This window comes from Styela clava, chromosome 3 (genome assembly GCF_964204865.1).
Source record: "Styela clava chromosome 3, kaStyClav1.hap1.2, whole genome shotgun sequence".
In the NCBI taxonomy this organism is placed as follows: Eukaryota; Metazoa; Chordata; class Ascidiacea; order Stolidobranchia; family Styelidae; genus Styela; species Styela clava.
The window spans coordinates 2,594,535-2,611,773 of record NC_135252.1 but is presented as its reverse complement, the minus strand read 5'-3'; the positions used below and the strand labels follow the sequence as shown (position 1 = coordinate 2,611,773).

Below are 17,239 nucleotides of genomic sequence, written 5' to 3'. Positions count from 1 at the left end.
CCAATGACCCGATTTTTGGCAAATTCCATTGTAAGTTGAATATGAATAAAGATAGTTGTCCTCGCTTGAACAGTGAACGAAAGTGTACAGTTTCTGATCAGAAAGATTTTTGGTACTCGTCCTTGACTTGCACTAAAAATACCAACCTAGTAAATTTTTTCAAGGATAGAAAGAGGAGCGGTTTTGTATAGAGATGAATACATGGTCTCAATCTTCATTTAATGACCTCCCGCTTTGAGGAGTATTGGGCTGTTGTATGAAAGCTATTTTTGAAAAAATTGATAGAATACCCCTCATTAAATTCCCATCAATCCGCATGGTGTGGCGCCCAGTGCTAACCAATAGTTTGCCAAAACACTGGTCGATGGAAGATAGCTGAGGTGTTGATTAAACATCGCACGTTATCTATAACCTCATGTAACATACTTTGATATGTACACAATTCCATAAGACACAGTTTATTTTAAACATAATTCTTGAAAACATCAAAGAAGATTTCTATAAAACAATATCATACAAAAATAGATATTATTCGACAGTGAAATAAAATAGGCCTGCGGCTACAATAGCAGTAGGGAGACCATACTGTTAAGGTATAAATATATAGAAAATTTCAATTGTAAAAACCCAGCATGCTGATAAAATTTCATAGTTTATAATTAGATTACATTTAAAGACGTTCAGTTGAGCTGGACTTCAAGGTATTTGGCTATAAGAAAGGTAGTTAAATTATTGTTGAATCAGTGTGATTAAATGTAATCCTGTTGGATCCCCTCTGAGATGTAAAAACAGTGAAATGCTCGTTTATTACAATCCAGCTTTTTGAACAAATTATGTACCAGAGAGAGTTAGTTGATGATTTCAACATATTGCTGTATTGGAGATGTGTCCCTGGTTCCTGTAATAATTTAGAAAAAAATACCCACGGTAATTATTAAGTGGAAACATGAGGTGTGTCGAAGCAGTTGCTAAAAATGAATAAGTGCACACACAATGCTATTAAAATGGGGGTGCTCATCCTAACATACGCCAAGCTTAGCAATACTTGTAGAAAATACAATACAAGAGAGCAATGCTCAAATACATGAACACAAGGCCAAAACGAAGTAGTATAAAATCTTTCACAGTACCAGTAGTCTTTCTTATCACAAACTTCGTGTCTTCACTTACCACCAGATTGCTGAAATGCGCTTGCGGAATGGTCACATGGTGCGCAATTTTTAATTTTGATGACGACATTCCACAAACTTCAAAGTGGAAAATGAATCCTAAATAGCCCACAGAAATTGTTGAAATAAATAAAAGTAATCGACTTAACCACTGAAAATGTCAAAGCAATTGGTCAAGTTGTTCAGAAAAAAAGTCAATTTTTCCACAAGAAAAAGAATAGTAACAACAATTTAACAAAACGATCCATAGGTCCAGTACAATAATTTAGTTTAGAGCTGAGAAAAGTAATTTTACCAAGCAGCAATCAAAACAACTGCTCCCTGCGGTCAAAATAAATTAAACACATCTCCCATAAGTTTTAAATGTTTTTCAGAAATAACACTGAAATAATAAAGTTGAAGCAATAGATTTCTATTCATACTGAATGCTGAACAACATAAAATTATTTTTAAAACTTACCTCCTTGAGTATTTGGAGCACCTTGGAGCGAGTTGTCACTCTTGCTTCTAAAATGCAATAATTAGCAAAGCATTGATACTTACCCTGAAATAACCTATGCATATATGTGACTATAAAAAAGTGGTATATGGAATTTTCGGCCCATGGACTGGTGATGCACTGAAAGAAATTAGGATTTTGGTACTGATTATGCAATGTTGCACTTTGATGTTTTCAATATTTAAAGCTTCTTGCTTCAATCATGCATTTGTCATTTGTTAAATCGTGAATTTGTGTGTTTCTAAAAGCAAACGAAGTGTCCTATAGCTTTCTACTTATTCGGATTTGTGCTATACACAACCAAGAATTCCAAACGAAGTGTCCTATAGCTTTCTACTTATTCGGATTTGTGCTATACATAACCAAGAATTCCATAGGCCTACACAGTATTTGCAGTGTTCAAAATTGGCATCATTTATATATTAATTCTGGTGATCTCTCAATAAATCCTTATTGGATATCAACATGTGGTTCAAGTTTTCATCAACCAAAGATGGAAGAAGTTGTCAGAAGTTTATTACATTCAATTATCTACTTCATATTTTCTGTTTTTGTTAAATTACCTTCAAAGTACTGCCCGATTGTAAATCACGTTTTTGTGTGTTTGTTTTATTTTTTTGGTGGGTGGGCACGTACATTGTACGCTTTTTAACTTTATTTTGAGTTATGCCCATCTCTTAGGTATCTCTGCATTTTGTTTTGTCTGTTCACTTGTTGTATTGTTTATGTCAAATGATTGATTGAGAGAAGCCGATTAGATAGCATAATTGCTTAATCATATAGTGTACTGCCGCCTCCTGTCCCGTTGCCAGTCCATGTCGAGTATGGGATTAGTTAGATAGTTATATGCTTTCAGATGCACGGACTTGTGTTTTCATGACTTACCAAGATTGTCATCAAGGTTTCCTGTGAGACATGCTGCTACAAATTGTGCATTCTTACTTAAACTTACTTTACTATGTAAATGAGTAAGAAAAGTCGAATCAAAACTGAACAATTAAAGAGCAACAAATAAATTACCTAATAACAGGAGATGTATTTTCACCAGGCACAGATTTCGTTGGGCTTGGAGTAAAGTATTCCTTCATTGGAGAACCTGATAAACTTGATCTTGTAGATGCTCGACTACGAATTGGTACAGATATTGGTGGTAAAGGTCTTGGCAGGTTTGGACTTGCCAATGGTAAGCCTTCACTGGTTGGTGTAATCAACGCCGTACCAGAACTTCCACGTCGAATTTGTGTCTAAAAATAAGACAGTCACAGCTAGGAAGCAGATCCGAAGCTACCAGAAATCCTAGTGGTTTCAGCTCCCAATTATTTTTCTACACTTATCATTTTCAAATAACAAAATCTATCCTTTTCCAGCTTATATTAATTTAAATGGTGCAAGTTAACTTTGTGAAATCTGAAAATCCTGATAGATAATGGTTGAAATATAATTTTCTAATCACGTAGCATAGAAAAAAGGTACTCTCATAGTATGTGTACCAACCAGGTTGGGGTTAGGCCATAATTTCAGTCCAATTTTCCATATTTTAATTTTATCACTGTCTGTGTTAGTCAAGTGAATATACCCCCTGCCCATTACACAACTTGATGTAAACTAGGCGAGCAAAATTAGTTACCTCCATATTGTTACCCATACTTCTGGAGGCCAAAAAAAGATGTAAAGAGTAAGACAATACCTCGTAGTATAAATACAGCTTTGACCTAAATCTACCATTAAATTAAGTACGATGATATATTATGATTTAATCTTACCATTTTTGTTTGTAGAGAACTTTATACATATTAGCAGTGTTGAAACACTTCTTATAGACAGCATAAGGTCTCAGCATTACTATGAGACATACCTGAGAAGCAGGTGTTGTAGGAGGTGCTGTTGATTGATAATCATCTGCAGAACTTTCTGCTTTCCCTGTATTTGTGTGATGTCCAGCTGTTCGGGGATCAGCCAATCTATCACTGCTTAATTTACTCAATTCAGTCCCAGCAGTTCCACCAGTGCGAGATATTCCTAGTTATGAATAAAGAAAGGAATTCACACAGATAGTGTAAATGTAATTTGTGTAGTGTAATTGTGATGGTAAAAATGTAATATACCATAAATATTACTCTATTTATCAAATTTAAAGCAATTATGATACATAGATTGTAAACATCTGTTCATTTCCATACAAAAAATGACTTATTTATAGAATTTTCTTCCAGCTGTCTATTTCTCTGACACTTTCGATTTGAAGTCAAGTTCAAGTAAATATTTAAGGGTGTTGCAATTAGGGCTGTCCAAAATCTAATAATTTTTTGATTCGAATCGAATATTATTGCGTAATCCTAAATCTGTCTCTATTATACAATGAACGGCTGCCCTTCGATGTTGTGGTAACGTATGTGCAGTTACATCTTACTCACTGCTGGTATTTTGCAATACAATGTTTTCAGATTTATGATAATACAGTATTGCCATCATAAGAAATTACAAATTCCATTGAAAGAAGGTATTGCCATCATAAGGATCCCAAAACACCTGTTTCAGCTTTGGGTTGCCTGTAACCAGGGATGGCCAATTCGAATAAAGTATTCGAATGTATTCGAATATCTCGTCATTCGAATATCGGAATTCACGTTCATAAGAATATCGGATATTTGTGTGACGTCACACATTTTCGACGCCGCTTTCAAAACGTTTCCGTTGAATGAAAACATTCTCGATAGAAACTTGCGCGTGATTGTTTTCATCACTCATCAGCGTAACGTGTTATTTAGGCCCGCAAACGCCTTTACGATTGTGTTATTTTCTCTAAAACGAAAATTTTCCACAAATTTGTTCCACGATAACCATAACATTTATTTTATTTTTGTACGCGCACGGAATTGTGAATCTGGTAAATACGTTCATCGGCGGCGAGTTTCTAAAGACAACGTAACTTTTTGATTGAAAAGCGGCAATTTAAAATACTGAAAATAAAACCGTAAACAACATAAGTTTTATTGAGGCCCGCGAAAATTTAAAAAACGCTTTTCCAGGCAGTGAAAATCGCAAAATTTCGTGTGCACACATTATGTTTGGTCGGCGTTTAGAAACATATCGTCACTAATTGAGGCGGGATTTGCCTGATTATCCATTACTTTAATATGCCGTCAAATATTTTCGGGTTAACACGATACAAGGTTTGAAACGCGACTTTTTCCCTGGTTGTGAGGATGTATATAATATAATTAATCTAAAGTATATTCAATCAATTTTATTGTGATGAAATAAATTTTACTCTTAGCATTTCGATCGAGCGGAGTCACTGAATATTTGCCGAATTCGCAAAATACGGATAAAAACAATATTTAATCGGACAGTTTACCTCACGTTTTTATTTTTATGGCCGCGGATTGCAATGGTATATAAGAGTGATGAGGATTTTATTTTGTCGACGCAACCGCAGGTTAAATTGAAGACAATTAAATTAATAAGAGAAAGATATTTTAAATATGCCCGTGTCGGTCACGAATTCATCACTTTGCACAACAGAAAAATATATATTCGTTGTTATATTATTTGTTGTAAAAGACTCTTTCAACAGGTGACATAATCGCGGCGATGAATATGTTCTTTTAATTTACTGCTAAACTTTATATGTATATTCATTGTATGAAATTAATTATTCTCCACACTTAACAGGATTTTATATAATTATTTGAGATTTTTCTAACGGCGATAACGAGTTGGCAAGATTGCAAAAATACATATTAAAATTAAATACATCAAGCAGTTTATCTTGTAATTTTAGGTCACAGATTGCCGTGGACCGAATAGAAATGTTTTTTTTTTGACTAAGAAGAAGCAACCGCGAAAGATATTTTAGAATCTTGTATTTGTCATGGATTGAATATTTTACGTAACAGAATGATCATTATACGCTGACAAGACGGCCCTTTCAACGAGCGCGGAATCGCGGTGGGTGTTACAGGCGGCAATGAGAATTTCCGATTTCGAAAATCCTGGCTGCGCGCTGGCAGTGGTGGTCATCTATTCTCTACTAATTTATTTCTAACTCCAAACACAACAATATGTTACACATAATAACAATATGGTTCACATAAATTTATATACAAATATACTGGTAGGTAGTAGAATACTCTAGGCTTAAATATTAGAATTTTTAAAGGCAATTATCTGAATACAAGTAGTATTTTTGTCAATAGACTCGACTATTATCGTAATATCATGGTACCAATGATAGAAAGCGTCAGACAACTCCTTGGCTATCTTTTCATATGGTCATTTGTACAAAGTGAATAAATTTAATAAACTGACTGTGTCACAAGTTGCTATTATTTTTTATTAATAGCTATAAACTATCAATTACTTTGTGTACATATACTGTTGGTCTGTGGCTTCATTCTGATATTTCTATTGAAGCTTATTTCCTAATTTACTGGGTTTTAATCAACTAAAACAAAAATGTGTTATTTTTGATTTTAGAATGTATTCGGAATTCCAGATTCGAAAACATTATTTTAGAATGTATTCGGAATAGTTTAGTATTCGGAAATGGCCATCCCTGCCTGTAACATGTTCCTATGATAACTAACTCAACAGCTTCAAATCTATTTATAGAACTATCGTTTTCTAAATTGCCTTTTTCTCCTTGTTCTCTCTCAAAAACGTCTATACCGATTATAACTTTTAAGTGATGATGACCATGCATGAAATGGCTAATCACGTGCCACCGGGCTTTAGGAATGACATGTTTATCACAAAATGAAGGCGAGAGGAATATCGGAAATCAAAATAAGCTGGGAGCGAAAGCGGTCTAAGCTCAAAGCGCTGCCGCTTGTCTGATGAAAAACGTACTGAAAAGGTGGTTTCCGCTTTATGTGCCTAATCTTAACGATTCGAAAATTACCGAAAAACGATTCGAATAATTTGCGATTCGATTTCGAATATTTGGTTCGCTTGGACAACCCTAGTTGCAATGATGGGTCATTATGTAACACATCAGTATCCTAGTATAATTATTCTATTAGTAATCTTTCCGAGTATAAATGAAGAACTGTCACCATGGTTGAGATGAACATTTCTCAACTGGGGAGGACCTCCAGTCCATGGATGAATTTCGTTGTTTTAAAAAAGGGAAATATAGAAATATTACTTCGTTTTCATTCCACTAATATTGTTTATTTATTTGATATTATTGGACACGTAGTGGACATAACGATCGTTTCAAAATTTTGTTGTTATTGTTATTTGTCTCCATCATTTTTTAAAAAAAAACGCTTTTCTCTTCGAATACTGGACCAATTGCTTTGAAATTTTCAGTGGTTGAAGATAAAATTTTTCCCCAGAAGGCTATTACTTTTATTCATTTTAAATATTTCTGTTAGCTCTGTGAGATTTGTTTTTGTTTGCTATGACGTCATTAAACGTTCTGCGGACATCGGACACCATTTTGTGTCCTACTGTACTGCTTCGCTTGGTGTGAATATATTTGTAGACTGTGATCTGACGGTACGGTAAACTGTACTGTACTGCGAACAGACGTGTCCATATATTTGGGCGTAGCTCTCTTGTTAAAATAAATCATTATTTACAAATAGGCAAAGGAAGAGAGAGAGATTCATTATTTTGTCAAGGTATATGGCGAAAGAGGGTGGGAACCACTACTTTGGGTAATTGTCAAACCTTTATAAAAAATGCTTACCTCTGTATGTTCTGACTGTTCCAGTTAAACTTCGCGGAGATTTTAATGGACTGACAGGTGCAGTATAAGTATGAATATTGTTAATTTCATGTAGATATCGGCCAACATCAAGTTCCATCATTCTGGGTACAGATGCTGGAAGACTACTATAGTTTGGCGACCTATAGAAAAAAATCATAATATTATGTCATTTTTATCCAAACCTTACAAGAACATGAATGGATAGTTGTAACCAGCCAGTGATTACATGAACCACCCCTGTGACCACAAGCAGGACTCGATAGAGTGGGGTTGTAGTCCAGGGGACACCTACCAAGATATACTCCGGTGATCTTTGCTGAACACCGACATCAAAATACTTCCAAAATCACCAATCTTATGTAACTGAATTAATAGCAGATTCGTTTCAGTGCTTATTTTATTCGTGATGTGCTTGTCTTTATTATATTGTAATGTCATTTGTTGCACTTTTAATAATGTGACTCAGACTCAGATTTGTTCTGTCTCAATTACATAATCATGCACTTTGATCAGCAGTGCAATAATGAACTCGTATCTTATACTGGACTCAATGAAACAACAGAACTTCAAACATGTTAAGAGTTCAACCACATGAAATATTATCTCAGTATTACTAAGTATTCAATAGTTGAAATGATAACCAAAATGAGATCATTATTTTCCTCTTCCCTCAGAAAAAAACAGGAAAAAACTATCATTTTTAAAACGATATATTGAAAAATAAATAATAACAAGGGGCCAGCTATACAGACAATCTCTGTGTTACAATATTTTAATATAAAAATGATATTTTCCATCAGCTAAATACAATGAACAACAGAGTATGCATTAATGCATACACACTCACCATTTTTCTTTCTTGGTAAGAGGTACAGTCTGTGGAAGTGACATTTCCATGTTCCACATACTCGGTGGTTCCACTCTTGTCAGACCTTTTAACAAATATAGTACAATACATCAGATTTGTAAACAATATACACTCAAATATACACATTTGATTGCACATTAACTTGATCTCTATACATAATATAGCCTTGGATAGTATATAGTACCAGGGGAAGCTTCATACTAAGAGTTGCTGAAACTTTCCATCTTTCTGCAACTTGAATAATGCAACTTAAGAAAATGTATAAATATTATATGGGATTTTGTTTCCAGTTTTTTCACAATATAAATAGCGTAGATTTTTTATATTTAAGCAGATAAGAAGGCTTAATCACATGGCGGAGCATGATCTCCAATCCACATAGCAGTCCATGTCGTATATGAAAATAGTGAACCAGTCATTAGTTCCAGATATATAGATTCAAAGTTGTTAGCAGTTACTATAACACCCTGGGGGAGAGGAAAGGCGATAAGACGGCTTAACCCTATGGCGAACCACAGCCTCTCATCCGGTTGCCATTCCATGTGGGGTATGGGATTAGTTTAGTTATTTGTTTTCGGAAGCATGAAGCCGTAACCGACCAGTAGTTATGTGTGCCACGCTACGACAGCGAGGAATCCAGCAATCATCTCGCACATAACCATCGCCGCATAGGATTCGAACCTGCGAACCCACGCAGAGTAATCAGAGGCGCGCTGGCCAGCTTATTACTAACGCTTAGCGCAATGAGCCACACCGCCGTGTCATACTCATGCTCTTGAAATTTGAACAATTCAAAACAGGATAATCAGAGGTACAATAGGCTAGTCCTAACATGATGCATCAGCAAGATGTAATACATACTTGAAACAGTTAGTGGATCTTTCCCCATTTCTTTACTTATTTGTTGAGCAGTCCATGGAACACTTCTAACACTATGTGAAGAGTGTAAGTTGTATGTTGGTGCACTTGTATGAACTGAAAAAAATGAATTGATGACAATAAAAGAAGAATTGGAATAGATGCATTTATCCATTGCTTATTTCACATAGTGATTTTAATATAGAGGTAGTGACATGTTTTAACGGAGGTGTTAGAGCTGATAACTGAAATAAATAAAGTTTTTAGTTTTCTAATAAACCCATCTTATGAGTGTTACATGGCGTTGGTGTCAATAAGGCCTTTTGAATACAATGACTGAGATGTGCCAGTTTGTGACCCATTGACAATGATTAAGTAAATGATTAAGACTGTTGGACTACTTTCATTGCGGAATGATTCACACAACTGGTAATGACCACCTCCACCATACCATGTCACACCTCCTCACATGAACCACCACAATAATAATCAATGGAATTACCTTTCATATAATTACTATCATGTCTTCGTTTAGCAGATAAATTAGTCAATTGTTTGGCAGCCATTGCTTCCATCTGATACTTGTTGAACTTTGTGCTGATTTTACCGGAATATCTAGAGAAGAAAATAGAGTGCTGCGAGAACATGAATTTTCAAGCAATATCTTTGGTGATTAGGTCGGATATAATATGAAAGTTACTGATTGAAACTTGATGACCAAATGTATAAGACATGATTTGTTAAAATTAAAAACAATATAGATAAAAATTATCTGGCCTTGTGCTTGGATTCTGACAAATAGTCAAATACTGTTTAATCGCTGCCATACTTTTTTGGAGTGGACAATTCGAAAAAGGATTTTACAGTTAGGCTAAGACGGTCCATAAAATATAACCTAAATTCTCTCATTAATAATCATTGCCAACACAGGCTATCTGAGAATACTGGGTAATCCGTGACGTGCTGTCAACATATTCCTAATGCCTCTGATGTTGAAATTTTGCTCTTCGAATCAATCCATAATGAATTAATACCAGCGTTGTCCAAAATGAATCGAATATTCGAATACCTTTTCGGCTGATTTTCGAATAATTCCAAATGGTAGCCACTTTTCGTCGTAAACAGGGTGTTTTGTTTTAACAGAATCTTCAAACGACTTTTTACGCTTTCTCACGTATTGTAATTACGATGGAATAGAATCGGCAAGTTGATTGTTTATATTCTGCGCAACCGTGCGTCGAGTGGACATTGCCGACATTCTCCCATGAGGCTTATAATTTACACATTCATTTCCATTACGTCGAAAAATTGACAATTATTTATAGCCGTAATTGTTACGATATCCAATGAATAGTTGCAAGTCGAAAAAACAAGTCGATTTATTAGGAAAAATACTTTTACCCGCTTTCTGGCAAATAATTTTGATAGCGATAGTTAAAAATATCGATCCTTCACAAGGATGATTTTTTGTTGCGCAAAATAATCCAATCCATGACCGATACTAGCATTTAAAATGTCATGCCGTATTAATTTAATTCTGTTCAACGCAACTCATGGTTGTATCGACAATCTGTGAACATAAAATGTGATTCCTATTTTCATATTTATAAAATAATGAAAGTATTAAAACACGAGTATTTGTGGACATGAAATGTGTGGTACACTGCCCAATTATTATTAATTTCGGATTCATATTTACAAAATATTAAAACTATTATAACTCTAAAATACAACGGCGATCTGTGGACCTAAAATGTGTGGTAAACTGCCCAATGTTATTAATTGATTTACCAACAATTGAGTTATGTTAATAAAATTAAATTAATATGGTAAGGCATTTTAAATAGTGGTATCGGTCATGAATTTGAATGTTTTGCGCAGCACAAAATCATCCTAGTAAAAATCCCATACTTTAAAATATAAATCAATGGCAACCATTATCCAAATTATTACCCAAAAAGCCAGTTAAAGTATAAATTATTTTTCTGACTTGTGACATTTTTTCGTGAGTCCGAAAGTAAGAATCAAAAATTAATTATACTCGGGTACAATATCACGGCAATCTGTGGACATAAATTGTGTGGCAAACTCGATTAATATTACTTTTTGATTCCTATTTTGGTATTTACAAAATACAACGGCGATCTGTGGACGTATTTATAAAATAATAAAAGTATTATTACTCAAACATACAACGGCGATCTGCGGACTTAAAATGTGTGGTAAAGTTCCCGAATATTATCAATTTTTTATTCGTATTTTTGTACTCCCGAAAAAATTGTCACAAGTCAGAAAAATAACTCATACTTTATCCCGCTTTTATGGCAAATAATTTGGATAATGGTTGGTATTTTAGAGTATAGGAGTTTTACTAGGATGATTTTGTGTTGCGCAAATATTCAAATCCATCACCGACACCACTGTTTAGAATGCCTCGCTGTATAATTTTAATTCTGTTAAAATAACATATGGTATATAAAATATATATCGCAATAATCTTCAAACATGAAATGACTGGTAATATAGCCAGGTTGTAGATAGCAGTTATTCCTTTGTTTATTGTATGAAAATTCCCTCATACACTTAGATAGGCTTCTATTACTTGATTTTATTTTCAAAGTATTCAAAATTTCATATTCTAAAATAATAATTTCGAATGTGTTCGAAATAGTGAACTACCTATTCGGTATTGGCCATCCCTGAATTTAATACTAAAACAAAACTATTCGACAAGAGAAATCCCCGGGCTGTATACATGGTTGCCTTCCTAAAAACTTTTTTAATAAACACATACAAGAAGAGACATACTTCCTCATTCTTGTTTTTCCTTTGTAAGATATGAGTGGTTTGATGAGAAAAACTCCAGTTATTTTCTCAAGTCTATGCATTGCGTCCTGTAATAACATTCCAAGTCTTTTTCTTCTCATACTCAAATCATCCATTGTTCGACTCCAGTGTTGAGCACGGAGTCTTTGAAGATCTTCCATTTTATCTGAATGGATAATGATTTATATATAGTTTGAAAATATAAACAGGAATAGATTGGTCATAACTTTTGATCATTTTAATTTAATTTACAAAATATTATTGCTCTCTCAGATGTGATTAAAAAAACTAAAAATGAACTAGCATTGCCAATCCTGATTCTTTACAATTGTTGTCAAAATGTCTTCAACCATTTTTATTCATTGAGAGAGAGTTAAAAAAAAATTAGACAGTTGATTCATTGTCATATAATATAATAATTACAAAGTACAAGTCAAGTATGTGAATAGCAAACCAGTCAATCATTTCGTTTTCATAGATTTAGATGGTTGGGGAAAGATGAAACTCATCAGCAGTTACATGAACCTGCTGTAGAATAGAGTTCATTACACTATAATTCCCTGAGAATTCTAAGCTGCAAACCCTGGAGGGTAATCAGGAGAGCCCTTGAAGGCATGTTCCTAGCATTTGATGTGATGTGCAAACCAGTCAATGTGAATCAGTTCATAAGAATTTATAGATTACTACTCACCAAGCACATCAAAAACTTCAGAAGTGACAAGGTTACTGTTCCTAACATTCATTTCAATTTCTTTCATCTTTGTGTGATGAACCATCTTCCGTACAATATGTTTCAATCTTGATGCTGCTACGTCATTGTAACTGTCCATTGTTGCAACAAGAGAATCTAATGTTGACTGTGAAGTAGAAAATCGTTCAATTATTTAAGAAGTGTGTGCGGGAAGATTACGGTACTTTTTGATAACATATTTTGTGGGTGCCTTAGAGTTAGAATGAACTATGTTGGTGTGCCCAGTAAAAAATTTCACGAACAAATCCCATTCCACCAATTCATCACTCAAAATGTGTGCACAACCTGATAGATTTGGAATATAGTTCATGTGACTTCATCCAGCAAGGTTATCAATACACGTCATCTTTTTACTAGTGGATGTGATAGCCTAGTCAGAGGAAAGGGTCTAATAAAGTTGGCATCGAAGGTTAACGATCCCAAGTTCAAATCCCATGCCCATCACCAAGGGTGCAATGAATTGGGTAAAAACTGGCAAATACAGCAGAGTTTGGTAGTAGCTATGTACTCATCAATCGCTTCGAGCCCCACAAAAAGGAAAGAGATAAATAAAAAAAAACTAACCAAAAATTATTTGATATTTGGCTTATAAGAACAAAAGTGAAAGTAAGAATTTTGGAACAACAAAACCCTTTTTAAATTCAACTTGGCAAGTATACTTCTCAGGGAAACAAAAGATTTTTTGATATGTTCAATATTTTGAACTCTCAGAAAAAAATAAAATAAAATAAAACAAGAAAATTTCAACCTACAAACCTGATTAATTTTCCCATTCTTTGCCGATTTAGTTAAAGTTTTGGTGTTATGTTCAGAATCCAGTCTCGTAAACATCATTGTCATATTAGGATCAACAGTCTGTCCACGGTTACCTTGACTTAATGTCAACATATGATCAGATGCAACAGGTGCAGATGCAGATGGAGTGTTTGTTGTAATTTGCATCTGAAATACCCATTAGAAAATGAATATTACACAGTTGTACATAGAATTAAAGTCAAATACTGAGGTTGAAGCGTTGAATTTAACCATGTTGGCATCCCTGATTATACATCCCAAACCAAATTGAGTTATTCCAGAAACTGGCTGAGTCAAGTAAAACAAAATATCCAAGAAAAATATGACTTGAGTTGTCTTAAATTTGGTCATAGCGTTGAAACTGGGCTAAAATTTTCAGCCTACATTCTCCAATAATTTGATATGTTCTAGAAATAATTTTCAGAATATTTAAAAAAATTAAACATCAAATATTGAAAACATGTAAAAAGTAGTTCATATTGAAGGCCCCTGTTTAATAAATAGAAAGCACATACATTACTGGGTATGTTGTCTTGTTTTAAGTTAGCTATAGTATTTTGTAATTGTTGTATAATATTAGAATCATGTTCCATTCTTCTTCCAAATTCCATTTTCATCATCTCCATCTCACTCTGCAAAAAAAAAAATATTTTGAAAGACTCTAAAACAATACTGCTTCAACCATAATTACCTGCAGAAATTTATCAGTAATTACCACTTCAGAATGAAATTTAAATCATTACTGTGCAGTTTAAATCAGTTCATATTAGCCAGGTTCAAATATTAGAGATCATCCTTGAGAGTATTTGAATATTGAAAACCATTTGAAAAACAACACTCTGAAATTCCTTGAATATATAAATCTTCAGGTCTCATACCATGAGAGTACTAACAGTGTGAATTTTATAATTGTCATTATTATCTGTTAAATATGTTATTTGTTGCACAAAATAAACCAAAATTGCTATAATCGCTTCAGCATTAACATGAGAAACTAAATTGACACTACTTGTGCATTTAATCACAAGCCCATGTTAAACAGAACATATTCAATGAAACATAAGGGTGAAAAAACAAAGATATTCTCATTTACATACAAGAGCGGAAAGACAATACCACAAGTCAATTACGGGCTAAGCCATGTTCAGTTGACAGTCAAGAACAGTTTTGAAATTGCGAAGCAAGTGTGATTTCAGATACTGGTACATAAAATTTGCAATCACTTATTTGTAAAAATCAGGAAAGGATGGACCTCCTGTCCAATTACTAGTCCATTTCAGGTATGGGATGGTGAAGTACGGTAAGCCTTAACGGACCAGCATTTATGTAGCATTTGTGTTAAACACCTTACAATGGCGAGAGAGTCCAACAATTCTCGCAAACATAATCGTACCCTGCAAGATTCGAACCTGTGAACCCACGTAGGATAAGTAAGAGGTGAGATGGCAAGGTATTCCAGACGCTTAGCATGATGCGCAAACCGCTAAGCCAGAGCTGAGATGAATATAACATTTAATACTATTGCATTATGGACTCAAACTTCACCTATTAAAGTAAATGTTACAGTGACAACAGGACAAGGAAAAATTTGGGTATGAAAATACAGGATATACCGTAATCAATTTAAAATCAGAAAAATCGAGAGCACACTGAAAAAACTTACTTCTAATTCAGTTATTTTGCGTCTTTGATGTTCATTTTCAAAATTTGGTTGTTGTTGCTGCAGTTTGAGTTGTTGTTCTCTTTGTTGTAATTTAGGATCTCTGACTGAAGCAGCCGCAACAACATTTCGAAAAACAGATTCAATAGCTTGCAATGTCTTCTCAACCGAATCTGCCATTTCATCAGTCTGCGAAAAATGTTTCATTTCTATATAAAATGTTTTATAAAAATTCTAAACTCAAATAATTAACATATAGTAGATGTAAGTAGATAAGGTAGGCTTGAAAAACTAGACATTGAAATATCTTACAATAACTATTTATCCAAGAATGGAGTATGCCAAAATAGTACATCTTTGGCTAAGTGATTATTAAATTTGGATTAAGTGCGTATAACAGTACAAATGTTTGATCAAATGCCCGAGGACAGAAGATACAGTTGCCAAATTTTCTCAATTTCTGCGATTTAATAATGGAAATAACACTATTTTCAGCTTTTCAATTGAATAGCAACAAAAATATCATATGTTCTTTGCATAGTCTATTTACTCTCATGGGTCCTTGCATACGCAGCTGCATGTATGTAAGATTCTACTATATATTAGATAGTTTGGAATCTTTTTAGTTCGGCATTGCCAAATTCATTTCACTCTGGGTGACATGGTGGGTAAGGGGTTTGTACCCGAGATTTTAACATGTAACGCCAACATAGCTACCTAAGTCTAACGCTTTAACTACACAGCCACCGCACACACAAAATGCCACCATTAGAAGCCTGTGGAATCAATAATTGTACTTATAGATGTAGAAGAATTGAATATTTTTATAACCATCATACCTCATTTTCATCTGGAATCACAACACCAACACCAGAATCCAAATTTTTTGATAAATTTGTATTTCCTGGTAATCTTGATATTGTTTCTATAATATGTTGTTTGAATTGCAAAATAGCTTTGTAAGATTTTGCAAAATTTTCAAAAGCTTCTGGATCAGTTGAAACCTGTGATAAATGATATGAATTTCCTACATCTACTGCTACTGGACGACCAATAGTTACAACTAGATTTAACGTTTGGAGCGGCAGTTATGTCATTGCGCTTATAATCAAAAATAAGCACAGCTGCCAGCACTGCTAGATAACATTATCACAGTGTTTCTCAATCGGGAATAATTTTATTGTTTTTTTATTTTGCACTTGCACATCGTATTATTGTAATAGTTGGTTATACACACATTATGAACTATTCAAAATGTAAACAAGTCAGAACGGTATATGTGCATACCACAAGTTGGTGATCTGCAAAGGATTGAATAACAAATAAAAACAATGCGTGAGGTATGTATCAAAAAAAGGTTGGAACCACACAATGACGCAATATCATATATGATATAATAATCGGTACAAATGGAATAGATTGAAGTTTAAAAGACATTCTATATGTTTGAAAATCTCCAAGTGTGCGATTTTCAAGAATATGCAGCATGATGCTAGAGCTAGTTATATTGTATTTTTAATGAAATTTGCATATTAAGTTAACAATATACTTGATCAAGTGGCAGAAAGATGCATTTCATGTCTACATATTCAAACTCTCTGCAAATTCTTATGGCAGGTTCAGACTAGCCTTTAGGCATCATTCCAACGCTAAATGTGGATTACTTAAATTGCCAATACTTCCTTGGACAGTGTATACATGAAATCTATCCAGTGTATACAGATATGTATTTCACCCTTCATTACCGTACTATATATTATTTACACTTTCTAATTTTCCAGTGTTGTAGACTACAAAAATGGACGCTCCAGAAGTATGTGTACCAATATGAAGTTAACTAATTTTGTCCGTCTACTTTACATCAAGTTGTGTAAAAGGACTGAAAGTTATGGACAGGGGGTATATTCACTTGGCTAACACAGACAGACCCGAACACGTAATAGAACTAAAATAGGGGAAATCGGAATAAAATTATGCCCTAACCCTAACCTGGTACACATACTACGGGAGTACCCAAAAATGAATGGCTATTTCCAATGGTCTATTTTACGGGCATCTGCAGAAAGTAAGGTCATGTAAACTCACTCTGGAGTA

The 17,239-nt window shown here is 34.1% G+C and overlaps 1 protein-coding gene across 3 annotated transcripts in view; it reads right to left on the bottom strand.

Annotated features, from left to right (window-relative positions):
* Positions 1-430: 430 nt before the first annotated feature.
* The window catches only part of LOC120343157 (uncharacterized), a 30,821-nt gene continuing 14,012 nt past the window's right edge, over positions 431-17,239 (bottom strand). For all 3 annotated transcript variants that reach the window (XM_039412280.2, XM_039412283.2, XM_039412279.2), the window contains exons 17-30: positions 15,985-16,149; positions 15,149-15,334; positions 14,001-14,117; positions 13,447-13,632; positions 12,631-12,796; positions 11,922-12,105; positions 9,616-9,728; positions 9,117-9,230; positions 8,235-8,319; positions 7,367-7,527; positions 3,524-3,687; positions 2,689-2,912; positions 1,630-1,676; positions 431-898 (exon numbers count right to left, since the gene is read on the bottom strand). In XM_039412280.2, the coding sequence (XP_039268214.2) occupies positions 849-898; positions 1,630-1,676; positions 2,689-2,912; positions 3,524-3,687; positions 7,367-7,527; positions 8,235-8,319; positions 9,117-9,230; positions 9,616-9,728; positions 11,922-12,105; positions 12,631-12,796; positions 13,447-13,632; positions 14,001-14,117; positions 15,149-15,334; positions 15,985-16,149 (1,962 nt within the window). In that variant the 3' untranslated portion in view covers positions 431-848. The remainder of the gene's footprint in view (positions 899-1,629; positions 1,677-2,688; positions 2,913-3,523; positions 3,688-7,366; positions 7,528-8,234; positions 8,320-9,116; positions 9,231-9,615; positions 9,729-11,921; positions 12,106-12,630; positions 12,797-13,446; positions 13,633-14,000; positions 14,118-15,148; positions 15,335-15,984; positions 16,150-17,239) is intronic.